The following is a 12,242-nucleotide window of genomic DNA, read 5'->3' on the forward strand; positions in this document are numbered from 1 at the left end:
GCCTAAGTTTATTTTTTGCTTATGGGGTTACTAAGGAATGGAACCCAGGGCAGTACTCTGCCACTAAGCCATATTCCCAGCCCCAAACCGTCAATAAATTATCTGATAAGCAATATTGTTCTTTGTGGGCTGCTTTGGTGATGTGAGCTCCCCTCCAGCACTCATCAGCAGAGCCTTCCCGTTTTTATCATCTGCCAAGAGGACAGAATTACAGGTTAGGGATGTAGCTCCGTGGTTTAGCGTGCTTGCCTAAGGATCTGAGTCCCATCTCCAGCGTCGAACCTGAAATAAAGAATGCATGAATAAAACCGTAGGCGGGTAGCTCGCGCCAAGAACCCTGGCAACTCAGGAAGCTAAGATGGGAGGATCACAGTTCCAAGCCAGCCCGGGCGGGAATGCCAGAGACACGGAGCCGTGGCTCGGCGGTAGAGCGCCAGCTGTGAGGGAGCAGAGCTCGAGCCCCAGTACCGGCCCACACTCAAGTAAAACGCAGGCCTCGAGGCCTTCACGCCCTGGAGTCGGAATGTGGGACGTTCTCCTCCTTCCCCGCAACCGCGGAACACCGGGGTGGCGGGGGCCCCGGGCGCGGGTCGTCAGGGCCCCACGAGCGCCGCCACGGAGAGGAAACGGCCGTGGGACGTCAGGGGGTCGGCGAAGCGCGACTAACGCCTCGCGACCCCGACCCGCGCGGACCCACTGCCCGCGAAGGCCGCAGCGACGTGCTGGTCACCCTGGCAACCCCACCCTTTGCTCCCCGGCCCGACTTCCGGTTCCGTCGACGTCATCACCGGGCGCCCGGCTGGGGGCTTCCGGGAGACGCCTTCCGGGAAGGCGGGCCCTAGCGGAGAGAGGCGGCGGGCGAGGTGCGCGGGTCGCGGGTCCCGGGCCTCTCCGCGGCGTCGCGGTCTGCCGTCGGGGCTCGACGCTGCCATGGAGAGCGGGGGGCGGCCTTCCCTGGGCCAGTTCATCCTCCTGGGCACCAGCTCTGTCCTCACCGCTGTCCTGTACTCCGTGTACCGGCGGAAGGCCCAGGTCGCCCAACAGCTCAAGGTCAGTGCTGCGGCCCGCCTGGCGCCGCCGCCTCCTCTCGGTCGCCGAGGCCGCCCGCGGCCGGAGCCTGCCCTGTCCCGCAGGAGGTCCCGCGGGTCCGGAGGACGGCCCGCCCTTCTCCCTCGGGACCACCAGGGCCCAACACCTGCGGCGCAGAGCCTCTCCTCGCGGAGATCCCATTCCAGTACTTGCAGACAGACCGCACACGCATACTGTTTTGGTCATCCCAAAGCAGGCGTTCAGAGGAACGGTTGTTCAGCTGGTCAGCTTAGAACCCAAACTTACATCCCAAAAAAATCACGTACTTAGGCAAATGCGCTGATCTGTAAATTGTTATGTGAACGACTTGAAATATACTTTGTGTTCACTCATCCTTAGTGCAAGATTTCAAGATTTCTCACCTAATTAGTAAAAAAAAAAAAAGAAAAAGGAATGGATTTTAATGGAAATTCCCCAAGTGGTGATTCACCTCACAGGATGGCAAACACGGGACCATGCCAGAGAGTCATGACTCTGGCAGAAAGCTTTAGAATGAACAGATCCATACCATTGCAAATTATAAATTGCACATCTTAAGTTACATAAGCTGACATGTGAGCAGATATCTAAATCTGAAAGTGGAGTGGAGCACCAAGCGATTTAAACTTAAAAGCTTTTGGATCCAAAACTAGAACTTGTTTTTCCCCTTCTGTGTGACCACAATTGCTTTTATTGTGACTGTTGAATTGTCCAGAAAGTTAGACCTCTTTAGGTCTCATTGATCCTTGGACATTATTTGTAGGTTTTAGCTCAATAGTGATTTTGGCATATTTCATAACTCACTAGCCAAAGGCTTAATTTGGAATTTTATAGGAAAGGAGGGTTCCCAGCCTAGGTTTTGTGTGTTTGTGTGTCGGTATTGAGGCTTGAACTCGGTCCTGGATGCTGTTCCTGAGCTCTTCAGCTCAAGGCTACCACTCTACCCCTTGAGCCACAGCACCATTGCTGATTTTCTGGTGGTTAATTGGAGATAGGAGCCATAGGGACTGGCTGGGCATGGAGGCTCACACCTATAATCCTAGCTACTCAGGAGGCTGAGATCTGAGGATCAAGGTTCAAAGCCACCCCAGGCACTAAAGTCCATGAGGCTCATCAACAGTTAATCACTAGAAAACTGGAAGTGGCTCAAGGGTTGGGTTTTAGCCTTGAGCTGAAGAGCTCAGGAACAGCTCCCAGGCCTAGAGTTCAAGCACCATGACCAACCCCCCAAAAAGTTTCACAGACTTTAGTGCCTGAGCTGGCTTTGAACCATGATTCTCAGATCTCAGTCTCCTGAGTAGCTAGGATTACAGGTGTGAGCTACTGCACCGGCTTCTTCTTTTTTTTTAGTCAGTCATGGGACTCTGGGCCTGGGCCCTGTTCCTGAGCTCTTCAGCTCAAGGCTACCGCCCTACTCTTTGAGCCCCAGAACCACTTCCAGTTTTCTAGTGGTTAATTGGAGAGAAGAGTCTCAAGGTCTTTAGTGCCTGGGCTGACTAAACTGCAGTCCCCAGATCTCAGCCTCCTGAGTAGCTAGGATTACAGGTGTGAGCCACTGGATTTTTTTTTTTTTTTTTTTTTTTTTTTTTTTGCCAGTCCTGGGCTTGAGCTCAGGGCCTGAGCACTGCCCTTGGACTTTCTCAAGGCTAGAGCTCTACCACTTGAGCCTCAGCACCACTTCCGGCTTTTTTCTATGTATGTGGTACCGAGGAATCGAACCCGGGTCTTCATGCATGCTAGGCAAGCACTTTAACCACTAGGCCAAACTCCCGGCCCCCTTTTTTTTTATCATCTGATTTTTTTTTCAGGAAGGCCTACAAGCAAAGGTTTCTAAGGGTTTTGGATCGAGGCAATTGGATTTGCTCTGCAGATGGCTTCCTAGTGAGAGTCTAGTTGTTCTGCTCACCTCATTAATCTAGTTCTGAATTGATTGGCCGAGTGTTAACTGGTAACTTTACTTTCTGACTCCAGGACCAACCTGGCTTCAAGTTGGCTGCATGTGAGATTCTTCCCTCTTATCATTTGGGCCTGTATACCATTTCAGCCTCACTTCCATTTTTTTTAGTTTTCTGATAGCTGGTGTGCAGACCAAGGCAGGGAATTAGGAAGGCTGCTGGCTGAGAAACATGGCTTGGATATTAATAGGAATTACCACCTGGATTGCTGACATTAACAGAATGGCTTGTGACACACAGCAAGGTCTTGCTGACCCACAGCACCTGGAACCCCCAGCAGATAACCACAGTGTGACTATCCAAGGCCAGCCTCTGCTCTGCCCTTTGCTGGAGTTGACACAGTTCGGTTTTCTAGGACTGACCATCTCCACCTGCAGACTTCCATACATACTTGATGCCTTGGGGCCCCCCTCCACCCTCTGTATTGCTGCTCCTATTGGAAGGTGCATGTTAGCTTTGCATTAACAAACCCACCCTGACCCTCGTCATTGCAGCAGCAACACTGGCATGTCCTGGTAAATCCTTTCATCAACCATGGAGCACTGAAATCTGAGACATTGTGTTGCATTTTTCCCAGGACCACCTTCAGACCTCAGTTCTACTCATGCCTCCCTCTCCTTCCTCTACATCACGTCTCTCGCTGCATGCTGCCACAACTAGCCTGCTTGTTAGGATAGGATCTTGTAACTTTTTTGCCTGAGTTGCCTTCAACTACAGTGTTCCCCGTCACTGTCTCCTTGGTAGCTGGACTTAGGCTTGAATCACCTTACTGGATTGGATGTAAGATTCTTTGAAGTAGAGAACACTCCATTTTCTTTTTTTGGATAGTCTTCATAGCTTTGCCAATTAGTTTCTAAAAGAGAATGGACTAGGGGCTGGGAGTTTGGCCTTGTGGTTGAGTGCTTGTCTAGCATGCACAATTCCTCAGTACCACATACATAGAAAAAAGCCGGAAGTGGTGCTGAGGCTCAAGTGGTAGAGTGCTAGCCTTGAGAAAGTCCAAGGAGAGTGCTCAGACCCTGAGCCCAAGCCCAGGACTGGCAAAAAAAAAAAAAAGAATGGACTAGCGTATGGCTTCCGCCTGTAATACTAACTACTTAAGAGACAGATCATGGTTTGAAGCCATAGAGGGCAGGAAAGTCCACTTTTTATTTTTGTCAGTTCTGGGCCTTGAACTCAGAGCCTAGACACTGTCCTTGAGCTTCTTTTGCTCAGGACTAGCATTGCCACTTGAGTTAGCACTAACACTTGAGCCATAGCACCACTTCTGGCTTTTTCTGTTTATGTGGTGCTGAGGAATCTAAACCAGGGCTTCATGCATGCTAGACAAGCACTCTAACTAAGCCACATTCCCAGCCCCCATGAGATTTTTATCTCAAACTAACCAGCCCAAAGTGGGAAGTAGAGGTATGGCTTGAATAAGTGCCAGCCTTGAGCAGAAAAACAGAGGACAGTGCCAGGTCCTTGAGTTCAGACCTTAGTATTGGCACCAAAAGGAAAAAGAGAGAGGGAGGGAAGGAGGGAGAGAGAGAGAGAGAAAAAAAAAGCGAGAAGGAAGAGGAGGAAGAGGAAGAGAAACTGGAATGAGAGAACAGAACAACTCCTTCCTGGAAACAAAGTTGGGACTACTAATAGTTTGGATTCATTAAAAAAAACTTCCAGAGTGGGTTTGTCTCATGTGATGGCACCCATGGCTGTGCAAAGGCTGCATTCTCTGTCCATATTAGAAGTCCTTAGAGACTGCGTTTACCCCTAGCTTCATGGTTGAAAAGTGAAACTCAAGTAAATTAACTTGCTCAAAATCACAATGGATATGTTGACTGGATTCAACCCAGTTTTTTGATCAACTTCTCTACTTCTGCATTCTCTCAAATTCTAACCAGCTATCCTTCCTGTGGTAGATTTTCTTGCTAGCTGAGTGGGCCAGCCAATCACTTCTCAGAGCTTGTTCCTTTTCTGTAATTGAAGCTAATAATGGCTTCTCAGCGTGAAGTAGGTTTATGCATTTATAGTGCTTAGCACAGTGCCTGAACATAGTACCTCTTAGCGCCAACTATGTATGGAGTGCTTGGTGATTGTCAGGTACTGTTCTCGGCACAAGGGAGATTCCATTCTAATACAAGTAGGCAGGAGGCAGGCAGAAAATGTGTTCAGCTGGTGTGCCTTATAAGAAAGGTTTTAGAGGAAGCAGGGGAAGGGGCCACATCAGGGTAGGACACTGAGGATTGGAGGAAGACAGCAGCAGCTGTCTGTTTCTGTGACGGGAGGAGGGACAGATTAGAAGAACAGTGCTAGACACTAATTAGTGGATTGCTAAGAAAGGGGAGGACCCCTATTACATGTACAGTATAGAATGATATTCAAAAAGGCCCAGAGGCATAGCACCTGCCATTTCCTGAGCAGTTACCATATAGGGCTTTCCCCCTGTACCAGGGAGATTACCTGATATTCTTTCTGCAGCATCCAGATTGTCTCATACCTTTTATATTTCCACTAAAAAGCGTTGGCTGGAGAGAAGAATGTATGGTACCTTCAGGCTGCAGTGAGGGTTGGGAGCACTGTGCTGGCCTGCTGTGAGTACTGGTACTAACTGGGGCTTGAACTCAGGGCCCCGCACTTTCACTTGGCTTCCCTCATCCCCTACACATGGCTTGGCATACTTAAAACATACCTCCAGTCTTGATTTTTGCTGGTTAATTGGAGATAAGAGTCAACAGGATTTGCTGCCTTTAAACAGAGATCCTCAGAACTCTGAGTAGCTATGATCACAGGTGTGAGCCACCTGCACTTGGCTTCCCCACGCTATTTGCATGTTAAAACCTGATTCTTAGCCAGGCGAGGTGGCTCATGTCTGTAATCCTAGCTACTTAAGAGGCTGAGATCTGAGGCTCGCGGTTCAAAGCCATCCGGGACAATACAAAGCCGAGAGACCCTTAACTCCAATTAATCATTAGAAAATGGGGCTGTGGCTCAAGGATAGGGTGGTAGCCTGAGCTGAAGAGCTCAGGGACAGTGCCCAGGCCAGAGTTCAAGCCCTATGACACCCCACACCCCCAGAAAAACAAAACAAGCCAAACTTGATTCTTAAGATACGGGTAAAGCCTACCCAGGCAGGAATGTCCATGAGACTCTTATTTCCAAGAAACAACAATAACAAAAGCCAAAGCCATAGTGGAGCTGTGGCTCAAGTGGTAGAGGTCTAGCCTTGGACAGAAAAGCTCAGGGTCAGTACCCAGGCCTTGACTTCTAGCCTCAGGACTGGCACAAAGACAGAAAAATGAAAGAATTCTCACTGGTGTTCTTTCCAATTTCCTTATTCTATCAGCATGAAAGATACCATCATTCTTTTTTCTATTCCCCCTCCCCCCTTATGTTTGCACATGTGAGCATTCAGTGGCAATTCTACTTTTACCTTTTGCTGTAGGGAGCCAAGAAAATCCACTTGGGTGAAGATTTGAAGAGTATTCTCTCAGAATCTCCAGGAAAATGTGTGCCTTATGCTGTCATCGAAGGTGTGTTTGTTTAATGGGAACTTGAGAACAGCTTTCTTCTTTCAAGTTTGGTAAAGATCACCTCAGTTACACAAATGCTTTTTATGGTGTAGGGCCTTGGTTTAGAGTGTATTTTGGGGTCAGAAAGGCCTGGGAATATTGGCATGTGGTTTTAGACTAAATCTTTATGGAGCCCTGATCATTATTATTATTATTATTATTATTATTTGCCAGCCCTGGGGCTTGAACTCAGAGCCTAGGCGCTGCCCCTGAGCTGCTTTTGCTGAAGGCTAACACTCTACCGCTTGAGCCACAGTGCTGCTTCCAGCTTTTTCTATTTGTGTTACTGAGGAATCAAACCCAGGCCTTCATATATGCTTAGGCAAGCACTGTACCAGTAAGCTACATTCCCAGCCCCAAACCGTGATTATTTTAGAGAGAGGTGATGTCTAAGCAACTCCACCACTTGGAAAGTGATGATGCCCATGGGAGGTGCTCAGCAGAGGTCCCAACACACCCTGATGGTGATTCAGATGTCAGCGTGTGGATTACCTCACTCAACAGTGGATTCAGTCTAATTCTTCAGACATGAGTTGATGTGTTTCTGTGCAGGGGCCGTGCGGTCTGTTAAGGAAACCCTGAACAGCCAGTTTGTGGAGAACTGCAAGGGTGTCATCCAGCGGCTGACACTCCAGGAGCACAAGATGGTGTGGAATCGGACAACCCACCTTTGGTATGTGTCCTTTCTCCCCTGGGTAATCAGAGCGGGTCCATGGCCCTGTGGGGCTCATTGGAGTTCCCCAAGTGGCTGAGCCGGGGTCCCCAGGGAGTGAACCCAGAATTGGTGTTTTCTTAGGCACACGGGAGTAATGGAACCACTGCTTTACAGGTTCGCAGTCTCAGGGTCTGCATCATAGAGCCCCCATTACTGTCCGATCTCAGCAGCATTGACCGCACATGCTAGTGACGGTGGCAGAGGGGAGGGGTGAAGTTGACCAGCGGTTGGGCTTCTTGCCTGCTCATTCGACGGGGGACCTCCTGTGAGCTCTGGGGAGTCAGTGACTGGGGCTGACTTCTCTACCTCCAGATGGGGCCTGTCCTCTTGGCATTCGTCATTTGCTCCTTGCTGTTTCATCTTCAATCTTTTAGGAATGACTATTCAAAGATCATTCACCAGAGGACCAACACGGTGCCCTTTGATCTGGTACCTCACGAGGAAGGCGTGGGTGTGGCTGTGCGTGTGTTGAAGCCCCTGGACTCCATGGATCTGGGCCTGGAGACCGTGTATGAGAAGTTCCACCCCTCCATCCAGTCCTTCACCGATGTCATTGGCCACTACATCAGCGGTGAGCGGCCGAAAGGCATCCAGGAGACGGAGGAGATGCTGAAGGTGGGGGCCACGCTCACGGGGATCGGAGAGCTGGTCTTGGACAACAACTCCGTCCGCCTGCAGCCCCCCAAGCAGGGCATGCAGTACTACCTGAGCAGCCAGGACTTTGAAACCCTGCGCCAGCGGCAGGAGTCAAGCGTCAGGCTCTGGAAGGTACTGGCCCTGGTGTTTGGCTTTGCCACGTGCGCCACCCTCTTCTTCATCCTGCGGAGGCAGTATCTGCAGCGGCAGGAGCGCCTGCGCCTGCAGCAGATGCAGGATGAGTTCCTGGAGCACGAGGCCCAGCTGCTGCGCCAGGCCACGCCCGAGGACAGGGAGAGTCTCAAGAGTGCCTGCGTCGTGTGTCTGAGCAGCTTCAAATCCTGCGTGTTTCTGGAGTGTGGGCATGTCTGTTCCTGTCGAGAATGCTACCGCGCCTTGCCGGAGCCCAAAAGGTGCCCCATCTGCCGGCGTGAGATCACCCGTATGGTCCCCCTGTACAACAGCTAAGGGGCTCGCCGCAGCCGCCTCGGCAAGGTTCTCTCTCCATGCCTTTGGTAGGGGTGGCCGCTCTCCAGGTCTGACTGAGCAGGAATATCCAGGCTCCCCCTCCACCAGCAGAGTGTTGCCTTTCCATTCCAGGAGCGCCATGTGTGCTCCCCAGAGTATCTGGGGAGCCCTGAGGGTGGGCTGTGCCCTGCAACCCCTCCCAGGAGCCAGATGACCATGGGTGACAAAGCACCTGTTGCCCTGAGCCTCAAAGCCAGCCACCCTCAGCTCTCCTGGGCCTTTCTGGACGGAGTGTGTAGCCGCCCTGAGTAGAGGAGAGGCGGGCTCTGGGAGTCCTGAAGAGAGGCCCCCGAGACTCTGCTTTTCTCACGCCTCCGCCTGGGTAAGAGATCCGCGTTCAGAACTGTCAGCCTGGCAGGTTGCGCGTCCGTTCCCACTGCTTGTTTCTGAAAGCCGTGCTCGCCGTGTGTGGAGAGGAAGCAGGAAGAGCGGCAGCAGCCTCTGCCCAGGCCGCAGCAGCCACGAGACATACAAGAGCCCCGACGTGGCCCTCTAGTGTGGAGCGTGGGAGAGACCAGGCGACTCTGGTTTCCCTGCCCAGGCAAAGCCACGGGGCCTCATAGGAAGTTCGCAGAGGACCCTGCCGCCCTGCCCTTCACAGCTGCTATGCCGGCTTCTGCCAGGGAAAAATAGCCAGCAGAGCCCGAGAGTCCCGGGGCTCTAGCCTGCATTCCTGTGCCTGCTCTTCATGCTCCCCCATACCTGCTTCCCCTGCCCCCACCCCTCACTTCCCACCCTCCCACAGGCTGAACCTGTGAGTGTGCCAGGCCAGCCGCCCAGATTTCTCCCCGTGCTCACTCTTCATCCCATCCTCCTCCGGGAGAGGTGGGACTCTCAGGGGCAGACACACAGTGTCCAGCGAACAGCACAGATTAAACATGCACCACGTGTTTGCCTGGTGCTTTGTGGACATAGGTTAAAGGGCTAAGCCTGGCATCCCCGGGAAGAACCGCTTCCATGCTGAGATGGAACGGACGTGGGGGCTCGGGGCTGCTGGGTCCTCTCGTGGCTGTGAGGTGGGCCGGGCTGCCCATGTGGGATGCAGCCTGGCACAGCTGGACCCTGATGCTTGTCGCTGAGGAGGAATGCGGCGGCCCCTGGCCTTGTTAACACTTGTCAGGCGTGAGCTTCGCGAGAGTGCTGGCTGAACCGGAAGGATGAGGCGTTGGGGGCCTAAGGAGGCACAGGTGTTCAGGGAGCCCTGAAGCTGCGTAGAGGGGAAGACATGGGTGCCCAGGGCTCCGCCAGCAGTGGGCCTCAATCCAAACTGCCTGTCGGAGTGGCAGCAGGAACTCGACTTCCCCAGTCAGGGAGGACTGGTGCTGTGCTGGGGTAGCGGGCCACAGTGAGAACACACACACACACACACCCCTCCCCCCCCACAGTGAAGACCCTGTCACTCAGCTTTTGGGAGGGAGGACCCGAGGAGGGATTTGTGTGGTAGTTAAGTACTGAGCCTTGGTGAGCAGTGTGGATTCATCTGCCCTGGCAGACTCATTCCCAGGTGCCCCGCAGCCCTGTCTCCCAGGAATTTGGGGAGAGCAGAGTTCCTACCACCGGGAGTAGGCATGTCCTGACAGATGGGTCCCCTTCCAGCTGGAAGTGGACGGGTTCTGACACGCGCCCGCGCAGCTATGAGGTGGCTGCTCGCCTGGTCTTAGCCTGCCTTGGATGGGGACAGTTGGACTGTTTAGGCTCTCCCAGCTTTGGGGGACTGGGCTGGGTGGGGAGTCAAGAGGGGAAGGGGGAGATTAGTCTGAAGTTGACCTTGGGGTTGTTGTGAAGCATGAATTCCTGGGGCCCTGTACCCCACCGGCCGTTCAGCACGTTCAGCATGTCCCAGCAAGGCATTCCTGAATGCTGTGCCTCTCCATAGTCGGTCCTGTCCCCCTGTTTTATAAATGGAGTGAGGTCTGTAGCATGAGGTCACACACCTAGCCTGAGCGAGGTTGCTGTTGCTGAGCCTTCAGCCCTCATATGATCACACTGGGCCTGGAACCCCAGTGTCCGAGCAGCCTGTGGAACAGCCAACCTGTCTGGGGAGCCTGGAGGATGGGTCTCAGGACCTTGGCAGATGCACTACCCCACTCTCACAGCAGCTGAGTGTTTGCTTAGCATGGACTTACATCCTGCATGCTAGGTCCTCTCTACAGTGCTTGGAGGTCACGGTGCGAGCAGCTGCTGCACTGTCCTGGTTAGAAAATAATGGGAAAGTGCCCATTCAGTAGAGAGAGGTCCCCCCAATACTTTTGATTAAGATTGGTTAAACTCAGGTGCGGAGCCCACAGATTCTAGAGGCCAACTAGATGATAAAATAGCATTTCACCAGCCAGTCAACATGTCAGGAACCTGGGTCAGATCCACAGTGAATCCCAGCTGAGCAGGGGCTGCGAGGCAGTGTTTGGAATCCTAAGCCATCCATTATGCTGGTGGAAAATTTAAAAAGTTGTAACATAACCCATCTGTAATGCCCTCTCCCAGCCTGGTTGTAGGCCATAAAAGGCCCGGCTGGGCAGTGGCTCTGGCTTGCCAGCCCACATGGCTTTGGGAGGACTCAAGGGAAGGACTGGTTGAAATGGGTGCCACCTAGGGACATACACTCATCCACTGGACATTGAATTTTTTTTTTTTTTTTTGCCAGTCCTGGGCGTAAGCTCAGGGCCTGAGCACTGTCCTTGGATTTTTTTCTCTCAAGGATAGAACTCTACCACTTGAGCCTCAGCACCACTTCTGGCTTTTTCTAAGTATGTGGTACCAAGGAATGGAACCCGGGTCTTTGTGCATGCTAGGCAAGCACTCTACCACTAGGCCAAACTCCCAGCCCTGACTTTTTTTTGTACCTGGACCTGAAGAAGTAAAATGAGCAAGACTCAGCCCTCTTATGGCTTAGAGTTGTGTCAAAAAGGAGTGAACCAGCCGGGCACTGAGACCTGCAATCCCACAAGCTACTTAAGAGGCTGAGATCTGAGCATCACAGTTTGAAGCCAGTCCAGGCAGGAGAATGTGAGACTTTTTTACAATTTTATTGTCAGGGTGATGTATAGAGGTTGCAGTTATACATGTAAGCTAATAAGTCCATTTCTTGTCGAACGTTCTTACCCCTCCCTTGTTTTTCTCCCATTTACCCTCCCTGTGCAACCCTTCTCTCCAGGTAACCATTAGAAAACTGGAAAGTGGCACTGTAGCTCCAAGTAGTAGAGCACTAAGACCGAACAAAAAGAAGTCAGGGACGCGCCTTGACCTGAGGTTCAGTCCCCATGACTGACCAAAATAAAGAATAATGAGCCCAGCTTGACAGGCCTGCTTGCCACTTCGGTGGCAGTAAACCCAAGTCTGTTTTGTTTTTAGAAACTAGACTTGGCTTCCCAAAGGCACAAAGTCTGGAAAGTTCAAGCTCATGTCCCCTGCCCCTGGTGAGGCCTTCTTGTTGTTACTACATGGAGAAGGTGTCACGTGACAAGAAAGTTGGCCACCCTCATGAGAACCGACGCTCTCCATGAAGACCTTCATCTACTTGTGACCTTGTCACTTCTCAAACATGTCACCTCTGTGGCCTGTGACAGTGCCAATTGAATGTAACCTTGGGTTTGAGGGGGGTATTAAAACCATCGCAGGTCTGAGGTAGGTCTGTCAGAGCTGATTGGCTCCCAGGGCTGGGTATGCTTGCAGGGTTCTGAGAAGAGGGGACATGCCCCTTGAAGGCTACAGAGATCTGTTGAACTCTCCGGCCTGCACTTGCCCCTCCTCTACTGCAAGCCCCTCCTGGGCGCTTGTCTGGCAGGGCGTGGC

General features: G+C 52.1%; 1 protein-coding gene across 1 annotated transcript; it reads left to right on the forward strand.

The window, feature by feature from the left end:
- Positions 1–823: 823 nt before the first annotated feature.
- Positions 824–9,343, forward strand: Mul1 (mitochondrial E3 ubiquitin protein ligase 1). The gene is made up of 4 exons (XM_090335682.1): positions 824–1,050; positions 6,448–6,535; positions 7,127–7,247; positions 7,664–9,343. The coding sequence occupies exons 1-4, from the start codon at positions 931–933 to the stop codon at positions 8,391–8,393; spliced, it is 1,059 nt and encodes a 352-aa protein (XP_090191808.1). The 5' UTR covers positions 824–930; the 3' UTR covers positions 8,394–9,343.
- The last annotated feature ends 2,899 nt before the right edge of the window (positions 9,344–12,242 follow it).

This window comes from Megascapheus bottae, chromosome 6, assembly GCF_031878675.1.
Source record: "Megascapheus bottae isolate mThoBot1 chromosome 6, mThoBot2.hap1, whole genome shotgun sequence".
NCBI classification, from domain to species: domain Eukaryota; kingdom Metazoa; phylum Chordata; class Mammalia; order Rodentia; family Geomyidae; genus Megascapheus; species Megascapheus bottae.